We start from the raw sequence: 17,378 nt of genomic DNA, 5'->3' as shown, positions 1-17,378 counted from the left end.
CAAGAATGAATAACGAAAAGTATACTGAGGTTGATTGTATTACAAAAGCATACTGGGTGGAATTATAACTCAACATGTTGAACTTTTAGTTTATTGGTTTTTGTCCAACCCTAATCTATTTGCATTTGTATAAGTATAAATGCCCTCAGCAGTATGTGCACTTTGCGTATACTTGAACATATTCAGTTCTGTACAAACAACCGTGCAATAAAGCTGTTCATTAAAATCGAAACTCACTGCGTTCTAATTCAAAGTCAAAAGGTTATAAGGCCCAGTTATTGCAAAATCGTTTTTTTTTGTCGGAAGTGTTATCGGAGCTCGCGGATACTGTTGGTCAAGTTACAGTGCGTGGATAACGGACAATAAATATACAGAGGCTTGTGCGGTTGTTATCAAAGTAATTCGGAAATCGGAAACAATCGAATATGACGGACTCTAAAGAAAGCGTTGATTACGCAAGAATCGAAAAATTGGATTCAGTTGAAGGATGGTTCATCTGGAAGTTTCAAGTCAAAGTAATGCTCAAGGCGAATGGATTGTTTAAAGCTGTGGATGGATCATATTTGAAACCGGCGCTCGCTGCACATGCAACTGTTGATTTATTCAGAACAGCGTTGGAGGAATTTTCAAAGGTCGACAACAAAGCGCAGAAGGTCATCGTTCAAACAATAGGCAAGCAGCCGACGCTGCATAATATTATGAATTGTGCCACGGCTCTCGATATGTGGAAAAAGCTTGAAAATGTTTATGAGCAAAAGTCGGAAACATCGATTCATATGCTACAAGAAAATTATTATTCATATACGCAAGAACCGGGTGATGATATAGCTACATATATATCCAAGTTGCAAGCATTGTGTCAGCAGTTAAAAGATCTTAAAGAAGAAATTTCCGATTCGATGCTCATGACTAAGATTCTTATGACATTACCTGATAATTTGAAGCACTTTCGGAGCGCATGGGAATCAACAGCTGAGGCACAGAAGACGATTGAAAATTTAACAAATCGATTGATGGTTGAAGAAACACGAGCGAAATTGGATGGACAAACCAGTTCAGGGTTTGATGCTTTTGCCGTTAGAAACTCTTCAAGGAAATTTTCGCATAAGAACGCACAGCAGAATCAACAATATTCACGATCAAAGCCTGGAAAATGTATCATTTGTAACGGAACGGGACACTTCAAGCGCGATTGTCCATCGAGGAAGAACAAATCAAGCGGCGCAGATGAATACAAACCGAATTCTTCTGGAACTGAGCCAGTCAAGCAAAGGTCGATTATTTACAAACGAGGCGATGCATTGATGGTCAGTAACGTCAGTAAGGCAGTTGCATTATCTACAATAAGTCAACCGAATGACGATTGGTTTTTCGATACGGCCGCCAGCTATCACATGTCACACAACAAAAATTGGTTTCACAATTACAAAGAATTTGACGAACCGGATGGCGTTCGTATAGGTAATGGAACAATTTTACCTGTTTTGGGCTATGGAAATATTTCGATTTTGGCACACAATGGAATCGAGTGGAAGCGCAGATACATGGAGAATGTATGCTACGTACCGAGTCTTCAGGTCAATCTATTTTCCGGTATTACGGCAATGGACAAAGGATTGCAATTGGTGGCGGATAATGTTGGATGCAAGTTGATCCGAAACGGCGAGACAATTGTTCGTGGCATCAGACAGAATCGAATGTTCAAACTTCAAATCAAAGTGTCATCAAGTGTCGACGATGTACAATGTTATGTGGCAGCAAGTCAGCGTCTGTCACTGCAAGTTTGACATGAACGGTTCAGCCATCAAAATATTGGGTACGTAAAAAGTTTTCTGCGAAATATGAACATTAACTACGAGGATGTGGACAATTTTTTTTGCGAGGCTTGTGTCATGGGCAAGCAACATCGACTGCCGTTCCCCAAAAGTGAAAACAAAGCTGGAAAAGTTGGAGAATTAATTCACACTGACGTCTGTGGAAAGATGCACGAAACTTCATTCGGTGGATCGAAGTACTTTTTGTTGTTCAAAGACGATTATTCACATTACCGAACAGTGTATTTCATGAAGGAAAAGTCGGAGGTACCAAAGCTGATTGAAAAGTACATCAATAAAGTCAAGGCGGATACAAGTTGTTCGGTGATTGTTGTTCGGTCCGACAATGGCCTCGAGTATGTTAACAGGACAGTGGAAATGTTGGTCGATAAGTTTGGAATTCGACATCAAAGGACTGTTCCATGCACTCCGGAACAGAATGGTCGTGCCGAAAGGGAACTTCGCACAATTGTTGGATCAGCGAGAACGTTAATACATTCCAAAAATTTACCACTCAATTATTGGGCTGAAGCAGTAAGCACGGCGGTGTACGTGGTAAATTGAACTGGTCGTAGTCCGATTAAGAACAAAACGTCATACGAGTTGTGGTTTAACAAGAAGCCGGATGTCAGTCATTTCAAAATTTTCGGTATTGAAACTTACGTTCACATTCCGAAGGAGAGACGTAAGAAATGGAATCCTAAGTCCAAAAAGGGAATATTCGTCGGTTACTGTGAAGACACCAAAGGCTACAGCATTTGGTTACCGAACGAAAAGAAAATCACGATTGCTCGAGACATCATCTTCAAGGAAGAACTTTCGAATCAGGCGCAGATGGAACAGTCGTCAAGAGCGGCAAATGTCAATACACGCTCAGTGGTCGTATTCAGTGAAGATAGTTCGTCCGATCAAGGTAGTTCATCCGATGAAACCGAATCTGATGACAATGATGCGAACGTTTCGGTCATTGATTTACTAGACGACACAGTCAATTCAACGATGTCCACAATAAATGCAGATGATTCAACATGGGTACCATCAGATGGCGAAATCGATACAACGAATCAAAGTTTCATCGCTACGAATACGCAGTGGCGGAAAAGATGGAAATGCAGCAATTCGATGTGAAAACGGCGTTTTTACATGGCGAATTGAAGGAAGAAATTTTTATGAAACAGCCAAGGGGCTTCGAAGACGGCACCAATCGAGTTTGTAAGTTGAAGAAGAGCTTGTACGGTCTCAAACAAGCGTCGCGATGCTGGAACAAAAAATTCACAAGTTTCCTGGAAAAGTTCAATTTTCGAACGAGCACGGCAGACAGTTGCGTTTTCATCAGTGATGTGGAAGGAAGAAAGATCATTTAGGCTATCTGGGTAGACGATGGTCTGGTTGTGGCCAATAAAGTCGAAGACATCGATCGACTTATCGAATTCATGCAAAAGTCATTTGAAATAAAGGCCAAACCACTCGAGTATTTTCTTGGACTCGAAATCAAGCGAATGAAAAATGGTTCCATTCACGTCAATCAAGCAGCGTATGCCAGAAAAGTGTTGGCTAAATTTGGGATGCTCAATGCGAGTCCGGTATCTACACCAGCGGATTCATCAATTCAAAATTTCGGTTTGACTAACGATGTGATCACAAAGTATCCGTATCGTGAAGCTGTTGGAAGCTTAATGTACTTGGCAGTGGCAACGCGTCCAGATATTTCGTATGCGGTTGGTGTAGTCAGCAGATTTCTTAGCAATCCGAAAGAAACTCACGTCAATGCAGTCAAACGAATCCTAAAATATCTGAGGGGCACCATCGATTACGGTATCATTTTCGAAACGAATCAAAAGCAAACAATTTTGTGTTACAGCGATTCGGACTATGCAATGGACCCCGAGACGAGACGTTCAACTAGTGGTAATGTATTCATGTTGGGTACAAGTGCCATATCATGGGCTTCACAACGTCAAAAATGTGTTGCTCTCTCGTCGACCGAAGAAGAATTTGTTTCTGCCTCACTTGCTGTGAAGGAAATGGTTTGGATCGATCGGTTGATGGTCGATATTTGGTCGAAAATTCAAAATCCTTTGTTATTGGTTGACAATCAGAGTGCCATTCGGCTCATCAAGAACATGGAATTTCACAAGCGCTCAAAGCATATCGATGTCATGTACAACTTTGTACGTGAAAAGTTTCATGATGGTTTCTTCACACTGTCGTACATCGATACGAACAATCAGATCGCTGATATATTTACCAAACCGTTGCCGAGGAGTAAATTTCAAAAATTCAGAAGTTTGATGGGAATTTGTCGGTGCGAATAATTTTTCGGGTGTTCCCTTTAAGCTGTATAATTTTTTTTGCGAAACTTTTTTGAATTATTTTTTGGTTAAGCGGTTCCACCAAAATTGCAATTGTTATGATATTAGGGTCGACAAAACGGGGGAATGTTGAACTTTTAGTTTATTGGTTTTTGTCCAACCCTAATCTATTTGCATTTGTATAAGTATAAATGCCCTCAGCAGTATGTGCACTTTGCGTATACTTGAACATATTCAGTTCTGTACAAACAACCGTGCAATAAAGCTGTTCATTAAAATCGAAACTCACTGCGTTCTAATTCAAAGTCAAAACAACACTTCTCCCTCGTATCACTTAGTTGTCTCAGAGCCAGAGTTCAGCATAGAGGTGTGTACCGATTTTAACATAATCGGCGGCGGTGCGCCCGACTGTTGAGAGATATATTTTCCAAAAAAATCTAAATTCCCATCTACAAATTTGAAAATACCGGCCAGAGTTCAATGCAACATTTTTTAAATGAGACATAAAGAAGCCTTCACCACTCCGAGAATCGTAACTCATTGAACTCATTTTTAAAACTTTTTTCCCCGTTCGGTATTGCCAATAGTCAATACCTTTCAAAAAAAAAATCCGACAAAATTTACTCGATGTATGTTCCAAAAAAACAATCAGGGCCGAGTAAACACCTCACTCTAAGGGCTCCATCTCTAATATACTAATCCGATTTGCATCAACCTTTTTTCCTTTTTTCGTTAATACCTACAACCTACCGTTATATAAACAACACGTAGTGGTAAAGTACGTTCTTGTTATGGGATAGCCGAACAATCCTAAACCACTTACAGGGTCATAACAATAGCGGCGGTTGTATTCTACTCAAGGTTTCGTAGCTTTTTTCATCAAAACAAAATCGGCGGCGGCGGCGTTAGCCGATAATTCTCAGCGGAAAAAAAATGGTCGGTGCACACCTCCAGTTCAGGATCAAAAAAAATAATTTTGCTACACACACTTTGTGAACGGAGCCTCAGCCAAGCGTCCTGCGTCACGGCCGTGTATCACCGCGGGGCCATGATAGTTAAATGCAAGGCGAAATAGTGCCATATTGGCAAATGTGTGCAAGTATGTGTGTTTCTATAGAACAAATTTCGAAAGTTGATCTTATTCGAGTGGAGATGGTAAAATAAAGCCGTCGTTGGCTCTGGGTGTATAAAACTTTTATGTAACTTACATTATGGAAACCATTCATCTCAATCAAATTTAGTTATATTCGAACATGATGAGTTTTCACTGATTTTATCATTAATATTTTAATGAATTCTCTATCCGATATTCACCAACTGTGACAACATAAAATTAATGATTCATTGCCCGTTCATATTCGCTGTTCGTGTGTATATGGCACGACATTCAGTGTGTATTTTATATTGGGAGACTGTTTACTTATTCATTGATGTTGATAGTCTATGTTGTGAAAGGCGAGAGCATTGATTGCAAAGTTAAGTAGAAAAGCTCTTTCCGTGCAAAAGGGCAGACAAACAAAAAAAATCATAAAATAAAGCTTCTTCAGCAGAATTCAAATTATTTATTTAAATTGAAGAGAAATGAAGAGATGCTATCGAAAAACGATTTAATTTGCCTTATATTCATTGTATTCTATCGTCCTATATTATACACGACATACGTATAATTTGGAAGAAGAAACTTTGCGATAATTCAGAGTGATTGACGCTGTTCGAGGTCATAATTTAATTTTTATTTTCGAGATTAGAACAAGAATAGATTTATTCGAAGGAAGAATAGTTGGGAAAAAATATGTAAATGTTATAAAGGAAACAAAGAAAAAGGACGACCTCCGGCTAGGGGATGGATTTCTGTAATGATCCATTCTTTCGAATGAATTTGAATGAAGTTCCATCTTTCGTCCACTACTTGGCGTACGTATAGAAGAGATGGATTTTGTTAAATATTGAAAACAATTACTGACATAATATAACGAGGGTCGTAGAAAGGAAATTACGAAATTCGCGATGTATTGGTTTAGTCAAGAGACTGTGGTTGTAACATTAGAATGTGTTTGTTTTTCGAGAAAAAGTCGAAAATGTATTCGACCCTGACTTTTTCAGCTTCGAACCGTAAACGGTACATTCATCGAAAACCGTTCTTTTCATGTTTCAAGCACTATTTTCGACGCCCTCATGAGGGAAATCCCAATATACGTGTGAGAGCTATAAGTGGACTTAGCACCCCCATTTTTTGGCATATAGCTGTGAAATGCATATTGCGAAGACTGTAGTTAAAATAGCTGTGTAATTTATATTATAGCGGTGAGACGCATTTCAAATCTATCACGAGAAATAATTTTTTTTTTCATAAACTTTCATGAATTTTGCGGTCACCCATCCAAGTACTAACCGAGCCGAATGATGCTTAACCTGAGAATCCGACCGTCACCTATACTGCTGATGTGCTAACTTTGCTTGTGCTTCAACACGTTTTTATTTCGAAGCGTTGGTACGGCAATATAAATTCTACAGCTATATAATGTGGCACACAGCCTTATTCAAGTTTGTAGTCTTTATATTTTACTTTTGTGAGTTGTCACTACAAGGATTGTTTTAGGTTCTGAAAGAAAGTGAATTGTAACCATGCGAATCACTAATTCGTTTTATTTTCTGTGAAATGACGAGTTTGATTTTTACGACTTTGCTAATTAATTAATTCGTTTCTAACGCAGTAAAATTTCTGATATTTTCATTCGTCTGTATTTGTACGGATTACTATTACCTGATGATCAAGCTTCATTACAATCAGCCAAGATATTTTAGAACAGTTTTTGCTTATATATAATAATATATTAACATTGAGTCCGACCAAGAGTCAGTACGAATCATAACTTGAATTCATGGTCCCATACATTTTCTGATATGCAGCACACAGCTATATTTTTCATACGTCAAATATGCGTTACACAGCTATGATATAGAGTACACAGCCACAATAAGTGGATCCTAGCTATAAAATGTGTCCACGGTGCATAATGTAGCTCTGTAATCCATAATATAGTTGTGTAACTTATATTGCACGTGAATAACCAACATTAACAGAATATGCGTTTAGTAACTATAATTTTTTATCTGTCTAGAACGATAATCTCGAGCTTATCCCTCTAGGGAGTTTTTGTTTATCTCGATATATCTGTTCTCGACAGATAAAATATGATATGCACCTATTGCCAGACTGTTATTTTGACGTGTAGGCAATATGACCCACCCCTTCGGCTAGGGCAATAATGTCCTACACGTCAAAATACCAATCTTGGCAACAGGTGCATAATATATAATAAGTCATGCAGCTATATTATAAAAACTACAGCTATATTATAAGTTACACAGCCTTTATCGAAATTCCTGGATTTTCCGTGCAGCAAGTAAAATTCATAACATAGCTCGGCTACGCCTCGAATCGAATTCACTCGAAAATTCTACTTTTTATCCCTAGTTATGTAACAGTATTATTCTCATATGTGGTGGGGATTGAGGTTTACCAAGATTTCACCACACATGAGAATATCAAGCGGGCGTGACGCAAGTCCAGTACCAAAAAAGTTTTTTTTTGTGACGGCGTAGCATATTTACAGCAACTTTTCGACTTCTCCCCCTTGGCTCCAATGGCCTTCAATATCAAGGATATCTGGAATCTAGTAATCCATACGAGCTATCATACGTTACTGCTTCGAAATATTGATGTTTGCACGAAAATAAGCAAAATTTGGAATTTTCAGATAATGCACATCGCCTACGATAGTTAGTTACTTTCCTATGGAAAAGTGAGTCCAGCAAGTACTAAACGTTTCTATAGATAAATTTTGGTTATAGGCTAATAATGGCCGAAAAATAAGAATGGAATTTTCAAAAGTTGGAAAAATACCTATCTTGGGAGCTGGAGCTCTCCAAAGTCTACATACAAGTGCCATATAAAAGCCAATTTGTATGTGCGTGTGTGTGTGTGTGTGAGTTGTATATTTTGTTGCATGATATGGATGGTAATGAGGTGAAAGGTGTGTGTTGTTTTGGGATGTGTTTCTTGTTAGAAATTACTGGGATCATTAAGTATAAACTTCCACTAAGGTTGGTTCCTAAATTTTGGGATGACAGATGATTCCTCTGGAACTTCCTAACTTCAATCTGTTTTTTGGGTGGATTTGGGTTACTTTCGACATGAGTGACATTAGTGACATGTTTCAAGGTTGGTTCCTAAATTTTGGGACGACAGATGATTCCTCTGGCACCTCTGGTCCTCTGACTAGAACTGAACAGTCAAGCCATTATTTAACTGCAGAACTGCAGAGCTTTGATGATCGCAATATTTTGTTTGGGATATAATCCCCTGACTGTTAAGTCAAGGGTCATATATCATAGAATACGTTCACTATGATCGATTTTGCAAAATGTATGAAATGTTAGCAAAAAACGGAAAATACTGAAATGTTTGTAACGCTTGATAGCACGATAACTTGAGTAATTCTGAAGCGATTTTCAAAAATTTAGTTTCAATAGACGAGGAATTAAATTCCTGTGGTCAAGTTCGTAGAAGGTCAATATCGACCTACTGATCTGGGTGCTATTCCCAAAAGAGTTTTTTTCTGGTTTCTTGATAGCACGATAACTTGAGTAAATCTAAACCGATTTTGGAAATTTTGCTTATAATCAACGAGGAATAAAATTCGTCAGGTCAAGTTCGTAGGCGGTCGATGTTGGATAAATGATCTGGAAGTAATTCCCAAAAGCATTTTTGTCTGGATTTCGAATTTCACAATATCTCGAGAAATCCGGAACCAATTTTGGAACTTTTTGTTTTATTCGATGAGAAATAACAGTTATGTGTTATTTAATTTCGTATACGGTCAATGTTGGACTCATGCTCTCTAAGGAATTCCCAAAAGCATTTTTGTATGGCTTTTGGATTTCACGATAACTAGAGAATTCCTAAACCAAATTTGGAAGTTTTGGTTATATTCGACGAGGAAAAACGTTTTTAGCTTCAAGTTCGTAGATGGTCAGCTGAGTACTCATGATCTTGAAGTAATTCCCAAAAGCAATTTCATCTGGTTTTTGATTGCACGATAACTCGAAAAATCCTGAACCATATATGGAAAATCTGAACGCCTTTCAAAAACTACACTCACGGAATTTTGAAAACCGACACATTTTGTGTTTCGTGGTTTACTGGTTTTTTGTGAATTTTGCGTGAATTTTTATATGGAGAAATCAGAAACTCAAGTAAAACACAGAAACAGAAAATGTGTCGGTTTTCAAAATTCCGTGAGTGTAATAAAATAATAAAATTTATTCTTTTGACTGAAAGTCAAGGGTCTTACCCCAGGAAATACCGTAAAATGTTTGTAACCTAACAATGTATGAAATGTGATGAAAAACGTAATTGTTTGTAACCAATTTTTCTTTGTCATCACGATAACTTGAGTAATTCATAACCGATTTTGTTGATTTTTTTTAATCGCCGAAGAAAAACAGGATTTTACTCTGTTGATAATTGATAATTTAATGTGTTATTCTCCAGTGACTGGAGAAAATAGTGAAAAATTTAAGTTCCCAAAATTATCCATTTGACATTTGGAAGGTCAAATTCGAAGATGAACTATGTGTGAACAATTCTTCAAAAGGTTTCCCAGAAAATATAAATGCAACAAAATAATTGTTTTGATAATTGATAATTAACAAGCAGCAGATACCTAAAAATACATATACACTAAAGTAAGTATAAAAAAGTCAATCAAATCTAACATTAGACGAGTTGAGGTAACTTATTGCAATATTAGACAACTCTGATGAGTATGAAGTTTGCGACCCGAGCGAAGCGAAGTTGTAATTCCCTTGATGAAAGTCAGGGTCTCACGTCAAAAAATGATATTTTTTCGTTGCGAGCAAGACAACTTGTGTAATTCTAAGCAGATTTTCATGAAACGGAGATGCTATTTGCACGTCGTGTAAATAGTCTCCGCTGGGTGCTATTTGCACGTCGTGTAAATAGTCTCCGCTGGGTGCTATTTGCACGTCGTGTAAATAGTCTCCGCTGGGTGCTATTTGCACGTTGTGTAATCAGTCTGTCTTTGGTGCTATTTGCAAGAAAATCTGAAAACAAAATGTAATTTTCAAGTTCAATATTTCAACAAATGTTTAAGTTTGTTTGTGTTCCTTACGATTTCTTGGAATAAGGGAGGGACGAGGGGTAACCGAATGGCCAAAATGGTGGCAAATCAATTTCTAATTCCGTTTAATTACCTCAATTACCGGACCAACTCGTCTAATTGCCGGATTCGCTCTATTTCCTTTCAATTCCTTTCAATTCCGTTCAATTCCTTTCAATTTCTTTCAATTCCCTTTCAATTTCCTTTCAATACCCTTTCAATTTCTAAAGGTACTTCATGTCAATTCCTTTTATTTCTTTAATTAACGGATTAACACCACTACTTGCCGGATTCGCCCTTAAATTCCTACAATTCCAATCAATTCCTTCAATTCCACGAATTTTCGAAATAATTGCTCGATATTTTCAAATAGATATAAATTTAAAGTCAAAGTTAAACCCTTAAGCATTTTGGAAAAAGAATCGTCAGACTATATCAAGATAAAATTTGGAACAACTATGTTGTCCTACATTTGTGACTCATTTTGTTAGAATCTTTACTTTTTACTCATACTTTTTAGAAGAGATTTTTCAATTTCAATTTAGATTAAACCGTCCCATTGACTGCAGTTTTGTTTAAAATGATTTCACATCGCACATCGTTGTTTATTTTAGATAAATAGTATTTTTCGTATCAAGACAGGAAATGACGAAAAACTTTTGTGCATCCGACAACTGAAATACGACATATTTGAATGAGTTCTCTTTATTTAAATATGCGAAAAAAAAGGCTGCTCACAATGATGCAGCCCGTAAAAAAACGATCTTTTCAAAAATCAAAGGTTACAAAACATAAAAATCATCTACTCTATCCGGTCCCAAAGTCCCCAAAATACACGCAGCGTTGCCTCTTTGTATCGCAATTGAAATTTTCTGCAATAAATAATCCATTGATCGCGGTTCCCCTGAAGTGGCCTTTATAATTTTTCCTATTTTCTCAATGAATTTCTTTGTTTCAGGTCCCATACAGCCTAAAGTCTCGAAAGCTAGAGGAGTAAACAAATAATTTTCTTTTAAACGCTTATAATGATTGTGTTTAAATCTTTCTGCGTTATCCGCAATCGACCGCTGTTTATTGCTAGATTCATTAATGTATGAAGGCGCCAATGTATCTCTTATGGTTACATCCCAAATAAGAGATTTCCCATGACTCCATGGAATCAGGGTCATTCCATCAGGTCTTTTACCATCATCTCTAGACATACCTGGCGGTTGTAACATGGTTGGAAATCCTGCTGAAGAAAATGCATGAGAAAAAACTTTGTTGACTTCATCATGCGCAGCAATTTTTTTAATTTTCATTTTGCATGATAAGCCGTGTAAGCCATCCTTTTGAACCATTCCACCACAAACACACGTATGTTCCTCGCATAAACCAGAACCTAAACGAAGACCAACAGCAATTCTAGCAGAGTTGTTATCCAATAGCATATTATCATGACATATTTTGCCATGATTTTTCATTAAGAAATGTCAGTTTTTCCCGAACCAAGACAGGAAATGACGAGTAAGGAAAATTAGGACGTGTGCTGAAAAAATCCATTTTTGCAACTAAATGACGGAAATCAACTCTTTCTAGCGTAGTAGTCGATAGCATAAGAGTCCACTTTTTTTAACAATGCGACAGATGTGCGAGAAAAGAGTTTGTCGTCCGACAGGTGTGCGAGAAATTTTTTTTCTCGCACTGTTTTTGTGAACATTGATCAATGGAACAAGGCAATAAGAGTAGTCGACAAGTCAGTTTCAATATTCATTCATTTAATGAAATTCCAGTATTGCATTATAATATCTCGAATATTACAAAATTAACAGGCGAAAGTTAAGTGGCAGTTTCCACGCTCAGTGAGAATTCACAATTTGTACTAACACACATAGGGACAGTAGTACTAGTGTTAAAAATATACATTCGTAGCACTTTTTTTTGTTACCGGTATTTTACAGAAATTTGTAGCGGATTTTTGGTTTCTACCGGTATTTGGCGTCATTAATCTTTTGTTTTCAATGTAAAATAGCGCACAAAGTGCTATTTGGATACCAATTTGATGTAACCAATTTAACTTTAGTAGCGTTTGGTTCGAAAACTTTCTGCCTATCGGTGTGACATTTTAGATTTTTTTACTAATGAAACGTTCGGAACGGTGACATTTTTAATTATTTTATAATTATTTCACAATCAAATTTAACTTAAAACGTGATTAAAATGAAGTTTTGCCCTTCTTGTTATTTTTAAATGAAGTAATGGTTAAAATTTTATTGTGAAACTACTAGGTCCCACCTTTTGGGCGGGTCAGGTCCCTTGACTGACAATTTTTTCAATATATTTTTGATCAATTTCATTGTTGAACTTCCGAAGCATCACTGAAAATTTGATAGAAAAAGTTCTTCAAATAAACCTTCGAAGACCGAATGATCTTTGAGTTCTCATTTTTCTTATAAATTTGCAGCAAGATTTTCAATCAACCACAAATCGTAAATAAAATACGACTCGTGTGAATTACGGCCCAAACTTTCCACTCGTATGAGCAATCTATTATTCTGTTTGATTGCCATTTTGTCAAATTTGATCAGAGCGAAGTTTTACGAATGTGGAACGATGAGACAACTCTTTCACTTTGGTAAAAAATTAAAAAAAACGCGATAGATGATGTTCTCCTCTTACACTTTTGTACAAAAAACGGGGGACTTACTAAATTTACAAAACCTTCAATCGTGAATAAAATATGGATGGCAATAAACGACCGATAAATTAATTTAATTTTTTTTTCGTTTCTTCACTTTTGTCGATTTTTTTCGTCGATTCAGAAAACGACAAAAGTGAAGAATTGACAAAACGTCTTTAAGTTACATTTCGTAGATGGATGAATTCGCTAGGAACGAACAAAACGTCTTTAAGTTACATTTCGTAGAAGGATGAATTCCCTTGGAACGAACAAACCTCCTTCTCGTTACGTTTTGTAAAAGGATGAATTCCCTAGGAAGGGACAAAACGACTTCTCATTACATTTCGTTGAAGGATGAATTCGCTAGGAACGAACCGCCTTTGCTTTATATTTCCAAAATCAACAAAGTGTGAAGGAATGACATTTTTTTTACTTATTACTGATTTACTGAAGAGGTGCCAGCGACATGTACCACATTTCTATTGGTATTTTATTATTTTTTATCGGTAAAATTGAATTTTTCTATCGGTCGAATATAATATCCCATAAAATAATTACGACTCGTGAGAATTACGGCCCTCGCTTCGCTCTGGCCGCAAACTTCACACTCGTATGGGAGTTGTAACATGTTTTGTTTGATTGTTGGAATAATGAATTTAAAAAAAAATATTTTGAAATTAGTTGAGAATGACTTATTTTATATTGCCTACAAAGAATGATGGTTACATTTAACGTTTTTCATAAAATTTCCTACACTTTTCAATCATAGTGTGCTCATTGGCATTTTTCTGCCGTAAGACATTGAGTAAAAAAACATATTTTTTTGGTAGTAGACGCATTAAATTTGTTAGTCAACTATCAAATTTGATAGTCAACTATCAAGTTGATAGTCAACTATCAAGTTGATAGTCAACTATCAAATTTGATAGTCAACTATCAAATTTGATAGTCAACTATCAAATTTGATAGTCAACTATCAGATTTATTAGTTAACTATCAAATTTGATAGTCAACTATCAAGTTGTTAGCAGTTCACTAACAAGAGATGTTTCCCGGTTCGAGGCTGGGCATGTAGTGACGAAATTTTTCTTCCTACTTGTTTCATGCACATTATCGAAAACATACTCATACGATTTACACACACAACGCAACAAAATAAAATTTCATCAAAGTAATCTTTTTCGATTGAGGCTACAATCAACAGTGTAAAAACCTGTTTTTCTTGGATAGCTTCCAGATCCTTCGTCCCACATAGCCATTCTTCGAACTTAGCCTCGGTATTTTACTTCCACACATTTAAAAAAAAGATTCATCCAAATTGCTTGAGAATTACTCAAGTTATCGTGCCTTCAACGATTTTTTGTTACCCACATTTAACGTTTTTCATACCATTTCATACATTTTCAATCATAGTGAACTTTTTTGTCACCCACATATTTCGGTATTTTCTGGTGTAAGACCCTGACTTTCAGTCAAGGGAATAAGAAAACACCTTTGCCGTCGATGACTGCATACAACTTTTCTCACTTTAGAAACGTTCGGAACGACGCTTGATTTGGGTGTACTTGGCAGATTTTTCATAACACTTTATTATTTTTTGGTCTGAATATGAAGATTCATCTTTATTTATCATTTAGAAACAGTTTTTAAATCATTTCCAATGTTTAAAATATCTTTATTTTGCATTGAAAAAATACCATGCACGAAAATGTTACAAAAGAACATGCCAAGTAAATGATCCTTAAAAAGGCTTGCCGTGAAACGTACGATAAAAATTGAATGTACAATTGTTGAATTCAGATTTTGTAAAATTTGGAAGGACAGGCGTTTCAGGAGCATCCGAAGAATCTGCACCAGCAGATGCGCCCTCAATTATTGTAATTGATTGTGACATTGTACGGCTGGTATTGCCGGTCGTATCGGAATCGGATGCAGTTCCGATCATCCGAATTTGTTTTGAAGCGAAACTAGCACCATGTGCATCCTCTCGATCAATATTTTCGATGAGCGCAGCAGAAATACCGTCACTTAAACCGGTGATGTTGAGATTAATTTCTTTGGGAGCTGAATCACCCAAATTAGCGACAACGTCATGAGAAGTGGTACTTGTAGATGGAAAAACGGTGTTGCTTGCAGATGGAATAGCGGTGGTGCTTGTAGATGGAAAAACGGTGTTGCTTGCAGATGGAATAGCGGTGGTGCTTGTAGATGGAATAGCAGTGTTGCTTGTAGATGGAATAGCGGTGTTGCTTGTAGATGGAATAGCACTCATCGCATTGCTCGACGAAGAACGTTGAAAAGGTACACCTCCGAAAATTTGTGCAGAAATTTTGCGTTTGCTTGTTGCAGATGACTGCACATATCCGGCTGCAACTTTGTCCGATCGCCAACCAAACTGTCGTTTAATGACATAAAGATCCGCACCAGCATCAGCCAACAATGTAGCTGAACTCCGTCGAAAACAATGTCCTGTGTACAAAGGTGGTGCATCCAAACCGCAAAACGTAGCAATTCGTTTGGGTATCGCCCCAACGGTATTGATGCCAACTGCCTGAGTTGTACACTGCCCATTCCGGTAACACACAAAGAATCGATCATGAGGCGTATGTGACTTTCGTAACAACATGTATTTTCGCACGATGCCCAATAAATTGTATCTCAAACCGCCTTCTGTGATAGCGAAATCTCTTGGATCGTAGTTTTTTGTGTCCCCGATGTAAACATGCAAGTAGTCACCGCGATCAACAACATCTTTCACCGACATTTTTGCCAATTCAGCCCGACGACATCCTCCACCGATACCGATAATTAATGCCGCCTGTGATATAAACACCAATAAGCTGTCGTTCATTAATCGAAAAACATTAAAATTTTACCTTCATCATTAAAAATTTATCGTCATCTGCCTCCATGATGAACTTGTTGAAATCGTCGCCCGTCAAAATGCTCGATTTTTTCGCAACATGGCCGACACCGTTTCGTTTCAGAAATGCAATGAGTCCATGAAATTTGCTGATATCGACGCGTCGTTCCTTGTATATCATGCATTTCAGCTTCGAATACTCGCTCCAAACAGTTGAAGACTTCATAATCTTCGATTTTTCGTTGAAATAACACAACATCACGTTTTCTGAAATGACTTTCACTCTTTTTTCTTCACACCAACCACAAAACTTTTTGTACACCTTTTCATAATTCAATTTGGATTTTTTCGGCAAAGTTTTTTCAATAGCCTCTGCGGCCGACCGCTCAATATCTGAGCATTCCGATTCATCGCTGAATGCAATATCTGCATCAATTATTATTTGATTATTTTCGCTGTTGCTGTCCGCCATGACTCACACCTCGCGTCGTTTGATTTACACTGAAATAAAACGACGTTGTCGCAGCTACAACGCCGTCAGCATAAAATAAAGGATTGCTGCGATCGGAATAGTGTAAAATGATTATATCACATTATGGTCGAGTTGTGGTTCAAGTGAAAATTATTATAAAACGACAAAATGTTCCAAATAAATTAATCATTTCGCTTAGAAAGAGTTGATTTCCGTCATCTGTTGCAAAAAACGTTGTTCCTAACACGGTAGATATGCCGGTATTTTCTCGCACACGATGTCTTCTCGACCTCGGCTTCGCCTCGGGTCGAGAATCGACATCTAGTGCGAGAAAATACCTTCATATCTACCTTGTTAGGAAAATAACTATTCCTGTCGAGGTACGAACAACGTTTTGTGCATCGGACAACTGAAATAGACAAAACACATCAATTTACTTGAAAACATACACACTGCACATTCACCATATTAAATTTAATCAATCGTATAGTCATAGAAAAATTCATGTAATTCTTTTCCCGCACTATAAATCGTAAAGAAATGAAGTTTTTTCCCGCAGGATATATAGTTCGGGAAAAACTGACATTTCTTAATGAAAATCATGGCAAAATAGGTCGTATTTCAGTTGTGGGATGCACAATAGTTATTTACGTATATGTTGTGGGTGGTATATTTTAGACAATTTCGCGGATTGTAGCGCGAACGAAGTGAGGGCGACAAGCGAAAGTGCCTAAAATAAACCGTTCACAACAGATGCGTATACAACTTCATGCTGAGGGCCTAAGTTACAAGAAAAATTCCGTAATTTATGCCCAAGACATGCAAAAAACTTCATTTCTTTACGATTTATGGTGCGGGAAAGAAATTACATGTTTTCCATGACTATACGATTGATTAATATGGTGAATGTGAAGTGTGTATGTTTTCAAGTAAATTGCTGTGTTTTGTCTATTTCAGTTGTCCGATGCACAAAACGTTGTTCGTACCTCGACAGGAAATGGATTTGTTCAGCACACGTCAGCAAAAGCCAAAGCACTCAATTTTTTGTTTCGCTCAAGTGATCGACATCGTAA

The 17,378-nt window shown here is 37.1% G+C and overlaps 1 protein-coding gene across 1 annotated transcript; it reads right to left on the bottom strand.

Moving 5' to 3' along the window:
- Window positions 1-14,711: 14,711 nt before the first annotated feature.
- On the bottom strand, window positions 14,712-16,601 carry LOC119083055. The gene is made up of 2 exons (XM_037192675.1): window positions 15,847-16,601; window positions 14,712-15,788 (listed from the first exon to the last, which is right to left on the bottom strand). The coding sequence occupies exons 1-2, from the start codon at window positions 16,303-16,305 to the stop codon at window positions 14,712-14,714; spliced, it is 1,536 nt and encodes a 511-aa protein (XP_037048570.1). The 5' UTR covers window positions 16,306-16,601.
- Window positions 16,602-17,378: the final 777 nt, after the last annotated feature.

Source organism: Bradysia coprophila, unplaced genomic scaffold (genome assembly GCF_014529535.1).
Source record: "Bradysia coprophila strain Holo2 unplaced genomic scaffold, BU_Bcop_v1 contig_538, whole genome shotgun sequence".
Taxonomy (NCBI): Eukaryota; Metazoa; Arthropoda; class Insecta; order Diptera; family Sciaridae; genus Bradysia; species Bradysia coprophila.
The sequence above is the reverse complement of the archived record's forward strand: the minus strand, read 5'-3'. Positions and strand labels throughout refer to the sequence as shown.